Here is a 16,161-nt window from a genome sequence, read left to right as displayed (position 1 = left end):
GGTGGGGTACATGTATAATAATTACACCAGTAACTTTCGCTGTCTTTATATCTCAATATTTACAGAGCAAAGTACAAACAAATTTAAATTAGCCCTTTGTCAAATCTTATAAAATAAATCTCTATTTCCATATATGATTCATGGCAAAGCATAAACATCCATTTTTATAAGAATAAAAAACAACATTTACATTTACTTTATGTATTGAAAGAATATATTAGCATCCTTAGTGCAAATAACAAAGTAATGTCCAATCACAGACTGCTAATGAGATCTCACTCTTCAATCACACTGTTTCCACTGTAAAGGAATAAGGTGTGATGCACGACATCATCGCAGTGTTTTCTGAGAACATATGTGTGACTGTGTGCTCAGACAAACACGTTTTGATATTTGTGTTGATAAAATTGTGTGGTTTTTTCCCTACTTCCTGGGTCAAAGGTTACATGCTGCTTTCATCGTCCTCTTGTTCTTCTTTCCCCAACGTTGACTCTGCCTCGCTGCTGTTCTCGCAGCTGTCCAGACGCTTCCTTAAATCTGAACAACAGAAACATCAGTTAGCGACATGTCGCTCCAATAACACAGTCATTACCACAAGAAAGAGAATACTGACAGGCCTGGGAGGAAGTCCATGCATCGAGCATGAATAATTTGGTTTGATTTGTTGGAGAAATCTTGGAGAGGACACAAGAAGAGGAAGAGGAAACGCAACGCACCTTTGAAATATCAAAACAACTGTGTCTGAATGTTTGTGCTTGTGTGTTTGTTTGCTGGGCTTGTTTGTTTTTGAGCACAGTTTCTTTCCGAGCCGTTATCCTCTAGATGCCGGTATCATGTCTACCAAGAGACGTTAATTAATAGCTAATCAAAGCTAATGTCTCAGCAGCACATTGCCAGCACAAAGAAATGATTAATATGTAATCAAAGGCCGTGCAGCACAACGCACAAAGCAGGGCCCACCCCCATGCCTCAAACACAACCGTTGTTATAGAAATAAATGAACATTCGTGGCTTAATTAGCTGGCGTTGGTATACGCTGCCTTCATTTCAAGTTGTTGGGGATTCATCTCAGAGCCAACGTTGGCCTCCTGAGTGACGACACAGAGGTGAGACGTGAATAAATCCATATACACAAGTGCACAAGAGGAAAAACCAGAGAAAAGAACATCCTATGCTAACACCAATCAACATATCACAAACTCATTTAGACTCATATGCAGTACTTGGTAATCATGTTTACTGCAGACTGATTGTGTACATTTCTAACCTGTTAGGCCAAGTCTTTGACAACTGATGCTGCAAGAATGTTTCTGCAGGAAAGCTTTCATGGCTGCATCTCCAAGGTTATCAGGTCCAAAAAGCATCTCACCCCTATTACCACTGCAACAAGGTCAGAGAGACAGGACAGGAGTAAAGAGGAAAGAAAAATGTTTCACCTCAATATATATCTGAAATCATTTCAATCTGAAAACAAATTCTCATCAATAATCGTCATGCATTTGTCAGAAATGGTCACAGTACCTTTGGTTTTCTGCCATAATGACAGTGGGATCAGTAAGCGCGTCTCCTACTCCTGTGAAGAAAATAAATAAATAAAAAACCGGACAAAAACACAACCAACAACTCACACGTTAGTAAATACAGTGTTCAGCATGCCACAAAGGATCTACCTTGTATATCAAGCACCAGCAGCTCTTTGCTTGAGTATTCGTACGTCCAGTGTGAGAATGCCAGCAGCATTTCTTCCAGGGAACAGCAGGGGGTGATCTCTTCTCCTGTGTTGTTGTTGTACTTCCTGAAGTCACCGGACATGTTTCTCTCAATGGTCAGCCACTGGCCATTCGAATGCCAGAGGACCAGTGATACATCAAGAAATCTAGAGTATATAAGAGACAATTACTACTTGCACAGACCCACACAGACACATAAGCAAGGAAAAACACACAAACCTCGGTGAGTGGTGCATATCATCAGGTTTGACCTGGTTGAACACTTGCATCATCTTCTGGGCTGCTCTTTGCTGCTGGATCTCCTTCAGGGATGTCAAACAGAAAGCTACATGATGCTTAAGTTACAGGGAGCGCAAAAATGCTGAATAGTTATTCATCGACTAAACGTACTTTAAAGAATTTAGTAGCACTTACTCTTAAACAAAGCTGCAGAGCTGTGCTGCCATGGAAATACCTCTGCCAGGCACGAACTACCTCTGACCTGAAGGCTTTGACTACATATACCAGACCAGGTCTGAGCACGTCCCCTTCTGCCCAGGTACACAAAACCCTGCAGCCCTTCCGGAGTCCCCCATCCAGAGAGCCCTCCTCACTGAAGAGGGGCTGCAGCATCGCAGATAGTCCTCGGGAGGACCAAGAGGAGACCATGCTGGAATCAGGGTCAGAATCAGAGGGCACTTCCTCCAGAGAGTAGATGCTCACCTCTTCACCTCCTGTGGGCAATGTGATAACGATTTTAAAAAGTCCATGGAAAAATAAAAAAACCAAGAGAGAAATGTTTTCAAAGTAAAATAAAGAGAATTAAACTACAAATAGGGCGACTGTGACACAAAATTTACCTAAAATGGAAACAGGAGTGAAGGGGATGGTGTGAGCCAGTCTCATCAGATTGTTTCTCTCCATGGCTGTAAAAACACAACACAGAAGTATAATTCTAATGAAATCAGAAAAACACAGGTAATTCCAGGTAAGCAAAGATACATTGAAGCAAAATTGTTGAAAGCCTAAACCCAGATTTTCATTCATTATACCTGAATAGTGTGGATACAAATTATCAGTGGACTGGAATGATGAGCTTTTGACTGCAACAAACAAAATGATGAAAATACATCAACAGTTAGTCTCACAATAACAAACTAATTAACAATGTATATTATTTATCAATACTTGTATTAAAAAGTTCTCAAATACCTTCAGGGGCAATGCCACTCTGTAAACTGCAACAGATTCATAAAGATGTCATTATTGTACAGTATTTAGAAATTCACAGATATAATGGCAGGACAAAAGAAAGGCAGACTTACGAAGACCTGTGGCTCATGGATCTGGCCCAGCTGTTCCATGCTGAATGAGTGGGGTTCCTCACATCCTGAGGGTCGGTGCACAGACAGATCAATCTCAATGACATGTTCTGCTCAGGATATACCTTTTTATTTCCTCCATATTTCTAGTGTGTCCGCAATTGCTGCAAATTTAGTAAACAATAGATGTACCTGATGGGAAAACACTTGTTTCTGCAACAAATCCATGGGTTCAAAATCTGGAAACAAAATATCACCAATGGTTAAGTATATAAAACTAAATATACACAGCATATTTTAAAGGGCAGATGTTTTTGTCACTTTATATATGCTGGGTTGGTTGCATAATAAATCCAGAAAGGCCTTGGATGGACAGAAAACTACTCCATGTAATTATTTCTGTGATACTGTTCACACACATTCAGTGGGATGAGGCATGTTCACAGTTAATGGCTTAAAAGGTCTATTCACTCATACAGTACAGTTTAGGTTTTAAGTCTAAATAGGACTGTAGTTCCTTACTGAGCTGACTGAGGCTAGTTGAAGCCGACCAACATGTAGGTTCTCCTCTCATCCACCGTCGCCTTCTCCAGCAGGCATCTGACAAGTGGGGATGCACAGTCACCTGTATTCCATTAGAAACAAAGAGATAGAGAGAGGACCAGGTGGAGGCAGAGAATATAAAGAACAGTCAGCAGGGTTTCAGGTTCTTCAGTCTTACTGAACCTTCAAATTTCAATAGTTAATACAAATGTCAAGAGTAACTCAAATTGTGTCACATTACAGTATCTGGGCTGTTCTCTTGTATCTTCACTGTCTTCCTGTTCTGGGTTTTGCCTCTGCTGTCCAAGACCTGAGTGAAGTCAGAGGACTTGGACCATTCTACAGAAACAAAGACACACGTCAGTTGTTGTAAAGTTAAGATGCTCTGTAATGCAAAAGTAAATTCAACACACAAAAATGTAGTCTTTATAAAATAGCATTAAGTTTGTTTCTCTATTATAATGAGAGAACAAGATGCAGAGAAACTGATGCTACACATCTGAATAATCCATGTCCTTTTATATTATTTATAAATTGAACATTGACACTTTGAACATTGATTGGCAAAAAAAGATTTTTAAGCCAATATAATTTTTTTTGTTTTAAACCATCTACTTGCAATAAAAGAATATTTTCTCCCTGCATTACAAACTCCATCAATACCTCTGCTTCTGCTGCACTGTAGCGATGTGTCATCCCTTAAGCTCCTCCCACCAGACAAACTTTCTTTTTTCATTGTTTCATCGAGAGAGGGAAATGATCCCTTCATTGGACTCAGCGGTGTGCCAGAGAGAGTCACATTCTCCATGCTGGATGACAGTGACCTGCAGTAGCCATAGGGAGGGTCCCTGGACAGACAGGCCCACCTGGAGTTTTTCACATGTCTTCCCCAGAGGTTGGAGGATCTGGAATGACAACTCAGCTGACAATTGTCCTGAGAAAAGGCTGGATTGACCAAACCCTCAGAAATGTCTCGAGGGTCAGACAGAAGGACTGCATTGCTAGAGGCTCGGGATATTGTCATGTTAGACAGCTGTTCCTGTGTCTTTTCCCTCTCCTGCTCTTCTTCTTCTTCTTCCTCATCTTCTTCTTCCTCTTCCTCCTCTTCCATGGAAGTCTCCTCTTGATTGGGATACAGGTATGGGTCACATGTCCATAATTTGTGATATGGTGACTCCAAGCCTCTGGAAGAAAGAGGAGACCCACAGCAGGATGGTCCACAGGACTCACAAGGTGTCTGATCCCTGAGACCACCGAGATGAACTCCATAACTGTGAGAGAAGGCAGTATGGGACGCTGGCCGAGAAACTCCCAGCAAGCTCTCGCTGGGAAGGCCAACAATATCAGACTGTGAATCCTGGGGGGAAAATATAGGTTAAATAAACTCTAGTTATTCTGTGGTAGTTTTATTGTTGTACAGCACAGAAGACAGTGTCTGGTAGCAAAATTAGCTCTCAACAAAGGTTGAGGACAGGCAACATAATTTATTTGACTTCACAGCTATTATTACAAAAGGACAATATTGAAAAGAAAGCAGTAAGTACCTCCTTTTCTCCTCCCTCTCCGTCCTCAGCGTGCTCTTGTTCCCCCCCCCTGCTCCCCCTGGCTTCGACATGGCACTCTTGTGATGTCCGTCTACTCTCCCCGAGAGTAAAGCCCTTCAACAAAGAAGGAGGGGTACTTTTACATGACTTGGCCATCGGCCGTCGCATGTTAAGTACATCATAGTCTGCTCCGCCTCTGTGCCGGAGGGTCCAGCTGTGTGGAAGGATGTGCTGGGAAGCTGTAATGGATCCACACTGTGCCAGGCGTGCCTCCTCCTGATGAAGGCTGTCTGAAGCAGAGAGCAGGGTAAGAGTGTCCATGGCCAGGGCTGAAAGATCCTGGAGTTGACCCAGCTGACTGTCCAACTCTGAGAGGCTGTCCTGAATGAAGTTCACCTTCTCTGAGACCTCCCCCATTATCACGCACATCTCCTCTGCTCTAGTGGAACAAAAACAAATAAATAATAATGCCAAAGAATGTTTTTTTTCATTTTAATAACGATTATATATGTTTTCCATATACCAAATCTAACAGACAGTTGAGCTCATAGTCAACACAGTCAACTCTGAGCTCATATTTTACAATGTGACTAATTTTAATCAGAATAACAGGATGGTTTACAAGATGATGATTTTTTGTATATAATACTGCATGGTGCAAATGAAATAGGAGATTGTGTCAAAAGCAAATGAATCAAAAATAAAGTGAGGATTGAGGCAATGTAGATCAAATTTTATATACACACGATAAATAATAAGAAAAAAACTCTAGAAGCCTACAATACTGACATCATCCTGTGCAAGGACCCAATTGAACCAAACCTAAGTATGTAAATATCAAGCAATTGTGATTTTGCAAGGTTAGGGAATAAGCCCCGTCACAGTCACTCCCTTGGAAAACCCAGATTGAGAAGCATCCTTTTAACTCACATGATCAATTAAAATATGAGACCTACCTCTCAGCTGTTGCTCTGATCCGATTAATTTGACTGCTGTGGAGACCTTCACTCTTCTCATGGAAGTAGGCCTGTACACATTTCTCCTCAAACTCATGGAGCTTCTTACCATCATCAGGGCCCAAGGAGAGCTCTATTAAAGACGTGTTAGACAAGAGAAGGGACTTTATGACTGAAGTGCAGAGAACAGATTTGTTATATGCGTTAAATATAATAAGCTTTCTATTCCCACACAAAGGGTGTTTTCTCACTTGGTCCCTTTTAGCCCTCCAAACGAACGCAGAGCGATTAGTCAGCATTTTCTGCCCATATGTGAACACTCCAAAACAACTCAGACCCCTCTGAAGCGTATATGGTTGAAAGGGACCAATGTGTTACAACACCCTGAGGTATACTCACTAAGTCCAGAGCCTCTCTCCTCCCGCTCTGCATCTCCACTAAATCTCTTGTAGATGGCCCTCAAACCCAGGGTCAAGTGACTGAGGATGATAAGGGGTGGAGGCAGCCATGGCCTATCCTGATAGGTCATTATGTAACGATAACGGTTGTACTTCCACAGTTTATTGGATGTCGATGCCATGTCAAAGTAAATGTTGCTGTTGGAAAGACAACATCCAGTTAAACAACCTGCCCAAGGACTGCAGATGAAATTAGCTCAATCTGGCTTAAATCATCTCTTCTCATTTTGAGATCAATGTTTTTGTGCATTGACCTTTTTTTAATAAAATAGAAAATAAAAAAATAAATAAAGGGGATGCTCCAATGTAAAAAATAACACTCCTACATTTTTACAAGTATGCTTACTTAAAAAATGCAATGAGAATGTTGACCATGATGATATACTGGAAGAACATATAGACAGCTTGGAGGAACGGCGCAAGAAATGAAGCAGGAGCACATGGATTACCATCGTCACAAGCTGTTGACACACACAAAGACACATTAACAAAGACGTTACACAAGTGGCATTGACAATGGGGGTACACTATAAAATGTCATTGTTGAGTTAGTCAGAAACATTAAATCTTATGTATGTTTGAATAGTTTGAATCATTACGTGCAGGACTAACACATAGCGCAAAGACAGCCTCAAAAACAGTACAAGGATTAATAAATGAAAGCGCTAACGATCTATTTCTGTTGCGTAGACCTCTCCATAGATCATCCAGTATGGCTGGAAGACTATATCTCGAGCGAGATTCCAGGACGGCTCCTCATCTGGGGACAGGATGGCCTTTCTGGACACCCCGAAGCTCAGCAGCACTATTGCCATCATCACCACAATGAAGAACATGTTGCTGGTCTGGGCAGACATAGAGAGAGGAGAGCAGGGTAACTAAAATGATTCTGAAGTTTCTTTCTCACCAATATGTGGTTTCCTGTCTCTACTCACCATCTTAGTGATCATGGTGAGGTAAGGACCAGCATGCTGATTGACAGCCAGCAGATCTGTCACCCTGATGAACCAGAAGATGATGTCCAGACAGTAAGCAATGCGTCCTGCAGTCAGGTAGGAACCAGCATGCCAGCGCAACGTCAGTCCAGCCAAGAAGAGCAGGATGGCAATGAAGTCTGACTTGTTCCAGTACTCTGAGAACCAAATCTTCAGCTTGTGGCTCAACTTCCTCGGCTCTGACATTAGTACCTAATTAAGAGGTATAGATTTTGCTTATATAGCTGTACACACTGTAGTACTCTATCAAACAAGATTCTTATGGTTTTTTTTATGTACAACATACACCGATGCACATAAAGAGTTTAATACTTTTAAAGGAAAGAAGATAAGTTTGTCCTCTCTCACCTCTCGGATTTTCTCCACTGCGGTGGACAAGATGTACGCTATGACCAACCACTCCTGAACACTGGGCTTGTCCTCCATCTTCACCAGGACAACGAAGGAGAATAACATCAGGAAGACCAAATAGAAAACCTTAAATGGTGAAGGACAAATAGAAAAATTGAGGCATGAAAAATATACAACAAATATCAAACATTAAAGACCCTGCTAGGCCCATCCATATAAAAATTGTATTCACGAGTATAACAACACACACTCCACCTACTGTGTGAAACCAGAACTTGACAACAGGAGCTGTATAGAATTCATAGAGTCTTGTGATCCAGGAAAGACAATGCATGGTCACAGAGGACACAGTTTCTGACACAGGGCTGAGACATTTGCCATGGAAAGACAGGCCTCGCTCTGCATCCCGACTGCCCTACGAGAGCAGAGCAGAGCAGAATAAGAGAAGAGACGACAAGAGAAGTATCAAAGTGAGGTCATTCTGGTCGCTCGATAAATGAGCTACTGGCGCTTTACCATGTGATCAGTTCCCTCATGGGCTGGTACTGACTTCACAGTGTCAAGTCCAAACAGCATTGCCTCATGGGACTGTGGTACATGGCACATCGCAGCCTTGCTTTTAAACTCCAGTAGGATAACAGCAGGGGGCAGAAGAAGGCTCAAAATGATCTGAAAGAAAGAGATAACAAGATTGTTGTGAGAGCTTCGAAAACTCATGATCGTGATCAGGAAGTATATGCAAATTAACCAGTACTCTTGATAATTAACTTTGAATCAAATAACTTATCTTAATGTGAAGAGGATGCTGTGAGTGCTGATCTCAGAAATATGCTAATTATATTCAAATATTCACATATCAATGCCAAAAGAGAGACATCTTTACAGATGTAAACATAATATGGTTCCTCTGACAAATGTTTACAATGTTTACCTTCAGAAAGGAGTTTTTCCTCATGTTGAGTGGACCAGTCCACAGATCTGTGAGGAGGGTCTGTGTGCAGGAGTGAGAGACGAATGGTCTGTGACATGAGGAGACAGCCATCTGCAGACAGGTGAAGTGGCTCCATGCCTCCATCTCTGAAGTCAACAGCTTCATGGCCATCTGCTCGTTCTGACGAAATGCACAGTCCAACACATCCACGGCTAGCTGACCAAACTCACTAAGACACAGAGGCATATGCACGTTTTCACCGAAGGATCTCAAACTACAAAACCCACTCATGCCACTGCAAAATTCAAACAACATGACCAAACCTGCTGTTACTTCTTAACTGATTTAAATATATGTTTTAATGTGCAGACTCATACTAAACAAAACAAGACTAGTCTCTATTTATAACATAATTACTAAAATCATATGACCAAAAATCTTTATTATGTTGCCATTGTCCCCATATGTTGACAACTGACAACACACAATGCACACTCACATCGAATATGCCTTGAATCGCTCAGTGATGTTGTCGTCCAAGCTACTCTGCCGTGCCTCGAAGGCCATGGAGCGGTAAAGCTTGCAGGCTACTGTGGCGCGTGCCAGAGCTTCCTCGCCGTGTTGCCACAGGAACAGTGCCATCTGCTGCCGCTGTTGAAGCACAGCCCACACAAAGAGGTCGTTGAAGTTGAAGGGAACCAGCAGTGGAGCATCATCGAGGCCAGGGCTTAACGTGATTTCTCGACTGCTGCCGGGTGACACGTCTGGGTCCTAGATGGAAAAGTTAGAAGGAAGGAGTGAAAAAGATGGGGGGAGAGAAAAACAGATGACAGAAAATTCAGAGAACAGATTGACAGGATAACATAACACAGGTTATAATACAAAACATGGTGTTTTTTAAGATTATTTTAAAGATATCTTAGAGATCCAAGAAGTGAATACTGGAAACAACATTGCTAAACAATGGTTGTGCTATATAGAACAAGAGACCTAACACTAGTATTATGTCAGTAACAGCTTATGGGAATCCAAATGAATAAATAAAGTGCCTTTCTCAGAAACACACATTAAGAACCATTTTGAATAGCATGAGTGCTTAAGTTTAGGTTCGAATGACTTCAGAAAACTTTCTTTGAAAGTACACATCACAAACTGAAATAACGCACTGCAGTTATATGCCTCTGCCAAACAGTGCAGCTTCAGTCTACATTAAAAAAAATTATCATGAGGTCACTATGACCATTACATTTGACCACTAAAATCGACTCAATTAATCTTGTGTCCGCAGTAAAACTGGTCAAATGTTAACAAATTCCTGAAAGGCAGACTAGAGATATCATGTCCAAGAGGCCAAAGCAAGGTTTGTGAAGCCACTGTGACCTTGACCTTTGACCACCCAAATGTAATCAGTTCATCTTTGAGTACGAGTGAGTGTTTGTACTAAATTTTATGAATTTCCCTCATGGTGTTAATGAGATATCAGGTTCAATAGAGTGGGACCAACAACCCCAAAACATAATGACTCTGGCCAATGTGGCCAGCGGAGACATAAAAACCCACCAACCTTGCATTTGTAAGGCTGCGCGGTTCTAAAGAAATGAAGGTCCTGGAGACTCCTGCCCTTTGAAGAGTTTGGCGTTAATCCCCGTCTCTGTTTAGACAGGGAGCTGGAACTGTTCCGTCTTCTTTCCTACCAACAGCAATGAGGCAAGAGCATTATTTTATGGAAAATCAAAGAATAGTTACATTCAATAAACACAAGAAAATAATCAAACAATCAAACCTTTCATGGTCATTTATCAAGACACAGTGGAAAACAACTCAGTGCTCACTTTAGCGTGCAGGCGGCCGTAAGCAGCTCTGAAGTGTTTCCGTGTGTAAGAGCTGCGGTACGCTCCTCCTATGAGATACTCTATCACCAGGCCCATGTCAATGAGAGAAAGACGGTAACCTATGGGAAGAGAACTCTGCTCACAGACACACACACACATACACATACACACACAGTTATCAGCATGTATCTATATTTGCATATATAGCACATTGATGCACCTCAACTCAATATCCTGTGTAAGACCACTAAAAGTTAACATGGTTTAATATTATTATGTATTTACTGTAGCCGGTGTCATCCTCGCCATTTACCTGTTTTGCATCTTCAACAAGGAGCTGCAGGAAACGATCGGTCGGCCCCTGTGGCTGTGGAGGGACATTTTTATTATCATTCATAGAGAACATACAAGTAAACAAAAAAACAACTATGAAATCAAAGCCAAAAAAAAATGGTTACTTTAAACACAGTTGCATACAGCATATGCAATCGCAGCTCTGGGATCCATGGCTTGTTTTTTAGAGGGACTTATTATCCCAGAGTTATGAATAAGTAAACAGACTTTGATAAACCAAAGATAAAGGCAGTGAGGAGAAAGCCAAGTGTGAGTGTAGTGATGACAAAGAGTTCTCTGATCTCAGAGGCATCCAAAAACAAACTGTGAAAATACCCAGGATGCAATTGACCACAAAACACTGATAATATTGGTGCAAAACACTTTCAGTGCATTATTGTGATTTCAATCAAAGCCACAGTTTTGGAATTTGTGCTTCAATAGCCACAAACAAAAGAATTCCCCCTTTTTGTGAAGCAAAGTGAGAGCCGAGGGAAAACAAAGGAAGAATAAGAACAGCAAGACAAACAAAATACTGTGGGCTAATGGTATTTACTGAAAAATAAAATCTTTGAATAATAGCCTTTTCAATATTTTTGAATGCTGTCTTACAATTATTTATTAGTGATAAATAGAAAATGGATAACTGCAAATAAAAATATGATTAACATTAGAAGAAGAGAAATAAAAGATTACACTCATGTTGTAGAGCTCCTCGAGGCGATCCACAGTGAGGAAGCGACTCATAGTCATACCGTTGTCAATCAACAGTTTGACAAAACTGACGCGGTCCATCACCAGAGCATCAAGCATGGCTTGTTCCAGAGAACCCACCTAGATACATCACATGACATTATTACAATCAGTATGATCACTCAATGCCATGTAATTCTACCACAGATTGAAGAAGTGATTCAATAAAGTCAGTCTCGCCTGCCAGTGCTGTCCATACACCAGGACGTCTTTCTGTGCTATGTCAGCCCGGTCCCAGGCAAGAGCCATACTCAGCTGCTCTGCAGGGCTGGCCTTGGTGCCTGTTCATTGCACACACAAATAAACAACAGAACATATATCTATGCATTCCTATATGATAACAAACATTTATCAGGTCAATGAAAACAACCAAGTAAAGAAAAACAAGTACCCTTAAGTGTCGCTGTCAAAATGGCTGCATCAGGTGGCACCTGGTCCTCTGACTCAGAGTCAAAGATGGTTATCTGTTGTTTAAAGACATACTCAGTGATTAGGCCGTGAGTCAAATCACATAGTTCCCTTGTTGTTGTTTGTTGGCGTTTTGACTTACAGACTGTCTGTTATCCATACACTTCAGGAAGAGATTGTATAGGTGAAAGGCTTCTGCACTGTCCACCCTAAGCACATCTCCAATCCTTACGAGGAAGTCCTCCTTAATGTCTGCATCCAACTGCCTGAAAAATACATTATCATTCAAATTATTAAAGTTAGGACATAAGGTAGAACAAAAAAAAAACCTTACATTACATTTTAGACTGTATATGGTGATGGACAACATAACTGCTCCCCAAAAGTGAAGCCAAAGCATCTCTTGATCACCACCTGGGGGCTGGAGGCAGTATAGGTCATAAATCCCACGTCCTCTATGTTAGTGGATGGGACATGGACCAAACTAAATAGTGAAAGCACACCTCAAATACACTTTTCTCAAAGATGGCTTCTGTCATTTTAGGTTGTTTTCACACTGATGTATGTTTATGTTTCTGGTAAGTTTGGAGTTGATTAGTCATTTAATGCTATAACAACGGGTTGAAAATGCATGATTGACAGCTGGGACTGACTTGTGATTGGTCGAGCAAGTATATTGACAGGACCTCTCTACATTTCCCAATCGCTACTGTGCAGACTCCAGAATATTTTAGCTTCCTTTCTGAATGGTGGGAGAAGGGGAGACTTGTCGTCCATGCTTATTTACAGTCTGTTTTTTACAAAGACTGATGGATCCGTTACACCTACTACTGTAAATAAGATAAGATAAGATAAGATAGGCATGCATACCTGTTAGCAGCAGTCTGCTTGTGTAAGAAGGCGAGCAGGTCAGCAGCCCTGCCCGAGCCCTCGAACACAAACACCGGCACAGGGGGTACACTGCTTACATAGTCCAATACTGTGGACACAATGGCAGGGCCTCCTTCCACTACCACACACACCACAGGCACGCCTTGGTTCAGTCCTACACAAAAAGGGGGTAAGTGGGTTTCTCACTTCATTGAATAACAACACACAAACACACACAAATACTGACTTACGCGGGTGTATCTTCTGTAGCTGAATTTGTTTCTCTAGCTTCCTCCTGAGGCCTTGCTGGCAGCCATGTTTTCCCAGCGTTCCGTCATCCACCAACAGAAAGTGGGAGTGGAAACCGTTGAGACAGGCCCTCTTGCTCAAAGGGTTCCCCAGTGGCTGGTAGGGTCTAAAAACCTGAACCATGTTGAGAAATCACATCATGTTCTAACCAGGAGCCAGTCATAACAAAACTATAATTACTGCCTCACAGTTGAATGCCTCTACCAACCAGTCAAGTTGGTACAGGAAATATCAGATCATGATCTGATCTGAGTTATGGTGTAAAACATTTGCCAGTTGTTGTTGTGAAGTTGACCTTTAACATTTTGGATGTCAAATGGCATCACTTCATCAGTTTTCTAGTCATACATTTGTCTAAAATAGTTAGAATTAGTTAATTAATTCTGGAGTTTTGTGACATTGGAGAGTCCTAAACCTGCGAACGACCAAAAACTAATTGGTTCATAGTTATGTCCAAGTGAAGGTTTAGAAATACCTTTAAGACATTCCTGAGTTATCATGTTTTGTTAATGAGGCCAAAGCATGTTTTTTGAGGTCCGAGATCTTAATTTTGATATTTGACCACAAATCGTCACCATCATTTTAGTTTTGAGTCAAAATGAACAATTGTGCCAAATTCTAAATATTTGTGGTGTCAACTGTGTGTGGCGGTGTAATGTCTTACATCTCTGCCTATAAGGTCCATGTTGTTGTCAATCACGCCCCACGGCGTGATGCCGACTGTGTTTCTCTTCCTCAGATCATGGCCCCCGAATGTTTTCACTGCCTCACCCACATGCTTAGACACACCTATAGAGAATGTAAAGAGCAGTTGAATGGAAAGCAAATATACTATTCATCAGTATAATAAAGTATTTTGCTGACTTAAGGCAGGCACAAACACACCATTTTGCTACAAGACAATCAAATTCTTCCTTGGGCAACTGCAAACAAATGGACATAGGACTCTGCTACAACCCACAGATTAGACACAGAGACACACAGAGACACACCACCACCACTGCTTTTCTGCTGTACTACTGGTAAGTGCATTGCAGACAATGGCTCAGGATCCAGTGTCTTTTAAGCCTAATAAGAAATACTAACCCACACACAAGCAACTATTTGTAATACCAACCCGAATTAATGCCATCAGTGAGTATCCATGCCCCCGTGCTGAGGGCGGCAGTGATCAGCCCTTTGCTGAAAGCCTGCTTGACTTTAGGGGGCAGGGGGAAGTTTTCTGAGCCTCCTTGGACAGTCAGCAGCAGCTTGGGTCTCTCCATCTGCCACTCCCTCAGCATCAGCTGGAGCAAAGCCTCTGCCTTCGAGTCCACAGCCACTCGAATGTACTGCAGGAGAAAACACATGGAACCGTTTGAGACTGATAGGCTGCTTGTGCTAGTGTGACTAAACCCTGGTCTTATTCATGCTAGAGTAAGTTAGTGGTCTCACAGACCTTCCCCCGACAGACACGTGTGGCAGTATCTTCAAAGTCTACAATCCCATAGGCATTGGTGGGACTGGCTTTGGTGTGGAGTTCTGTGGACCAGTTATCTTCTATGTCCTGTCCAGGACCAGGACAGAGGGATATGGGAGGAGATGACTCTTGCCAAGAGTGCTCCCCTATTAGGCGGCCACAGCAACATCTTGCCAGCAAAAAGATAGCATAGCAGGTGGAGAGAGAAACATAGAAAAAGAAGGATCAGTCACTTACATTTCATTGTTCTTCTTGACCTTTTTGGGCTAAACAAAGTAAGTGTATACTTGATAAAGGGAGGATTGCTGGTTATAAATCTCAGCCCACCCCCACTTGTCTCTGTAAACCAGGCTGCAACAATTCCTCCCCTTTTCCTGTCTCCCTCCCTTTCCCTTCACCTCTATTTGCCCTTGGTTCTACTGAGTTTATTCATTCATAGGTCTACAAGTTTGACACCATTAAATTTAAAGAAATCCAAAATTTCAAGTTTAAAATTAAGGGTGTGGAGGGGAAAGTGTCACACAAAAAATCCAAACAACAAGATAAGAAGAGCTCCATTAGAAAAGTTGGGATATGTCTGTGTTTAAGGTTGGTATGAAGATACATGAATTAATCATTCATAAATTTATACCTGATCAAGTTTTGGCATACTTGACATACTGGAATACATCTGTAGAAAAAAACAGGAAATTACACATTATCAAAGAATCCACATGGTCCCTATTCCTGGAAGGAAGGGACGAATGCCAAATAGCTCTGCTCTCAGAAGAATATTGTTTTCAGCAACTGCGGTTAAAATTATGGTAAGTATTAAGTAATTACAAAGCGAGTGTTTTTATCTGAGAATCATAAAATCGTTAACTCTAAACACGTTTTTTGGAGCATTGTGTTATCAGGTTCCAGTTTACCTGTGAAGGTCCCGTGAGGAAGGGATAAACTTCATACACTCTCTCTTGAAGAAGTTTTCCTCAATCCAAGACTTTCGAGACTGAAATAACAAAAGAAATGTTCACTCACAGCACACAGATCCCGGAGAAGATACGCAGCACAATCTGAATTTATTGGTCAGAACCATCCTCCAGCAAGAAAACACACCATTCCTGAAAAAGTGTGTGACCTTCCGAAGCTCACTGAGGTGTCGGCAGAAGTCTGTAAACATGCTGGACCCAAAGGGAACTAACATTAGTTAATCCCCCCACCCCCTTTTCCCTCCCTGCTCTAGAAACCTGCTCTCTTAAAAACAATGACAGATGAGCTATGTAACAGTCACCCTCTCATTCAACTTCATAGACTCTTTTCGTTATGCTCTTTCAAGGTCTGTCCTACTCCCATGTTCCGTTCCCATCCAGATTTAACAATGGCCTCACTGAGACCAGCATTGTTAGTAG

The 16,161-nt window shown here is 41.6% G+C and overlaps 1 protein-coding gene across 1 annotated transcript; it reads right to left on the bottom strand.

Annotated features, from left to right (window-relative positions):
* Positions 1 to 30: 30 nt before the first annotated feature.
* Positions 31 to 15,959, bottom strand: trpm6 (transient receptor potential cation channel, subfamily M, member 6). The gene is made up of 40 exons (XM_035166401.2): positions 15,869 to 15,959; positions 15,682 to 15,761; positions 15,405 to 15,443; positions 14,753 to 14,942; positions 14,432 to 14,645; positions 13,979 to 14,103; positions 13,257 to 13,428; positions 13,006 to 13,180; positions 12,278 to 12,401; positions 12,119 to 12,191; positions 11,908 to 12,008; positions 11,671 to 11,808; positions 10,955 to 11,008; positions 10,642 to 10,776; positions 10,374 to 10,499; positions 9,309 to 9,580; positions 8,810 to 9,038; positions 8,395 to 8,547; positions 8,138 to 8,293; positions 7,876 to 8,004; positions 7,468 to 7,719; positions 7,203 to 7,377; positions 6,879 to 6,993; positions 6,474 to 6,670; positions 6,075 to 6,207; positions 5,119 to 5,557; positions 4,238 to 4,931; positions 3,816 to 3,913; positions 3,554 to 3,656; positions 3,224 to 3,270; positions 3,035 to 3,099; positions 2,922 to 2,947; positions 2,762 to 2,812; positions 2,570 to 2,635; positions 2,145 to 2,443; positions 1,950 to 2,032; positions 1,671 to 1,876; positions 1,522 to 1,573; positions 1,268 to 1,380; positions 31 to 537 (listed from the first exon to the last, which is right to left on the bottom strand). The coding sequence occupies exons 1-40, from the start codon at positions 15,869 to 15,871 to the stop codon at positions 443 to 445; spliced, it is 5,997 nt and encodes a 1,998-aa protein (XP_035022292.2). The 5' UTR covers positions 15,872 to 15,959; the 3' UTR covers positions 31 to 442.
* Between the last annotated feature and the right edge of the window lie 202 nt (positions 15,960 to 16,161).

This window comes from Hippoglossus stenolepis, chromosome 9, assembly GCF_022539355.2.
Source record: "Hippoglossus stenolepis isolate QCI-W04-F060 chromosome 9, HSTE1.2, whole genome shotgun sequence".
NCBI lineage: Eukaryota > Metazoa > Chordata > Actinopteri > Pleuronectiformes > Pleuronectidae > Hippoglossus > Hippoglossus stenolepis.
Note: the sequence above shows the minus strand (reverse complement) of the source record. Positions and strands in the feature narration are given on the sequence as shown.

What these genes read in the sequence shown, in the direction of transcription:
- trpm6 (XM_035166401.2), bottom strand. An exon ending in TGGACCTTATAGGCAGAGAT is followed by an intron (nt 13,429 to 13,978) that starts GTAAGACATTAC and finishes AACATGGTTCAG; the next exon opens with GTTTTTAGACCCTACCAGCC. An exon ending in GAGTGGCATTGCCCCTGAAG is followed by an intron (nt 2,813 to 2,921) that starts GTATTTGAGAAC and finishes TGTTTGTTGCAG; the next exon opens with TCAAAAGCTCATCATTCCAG.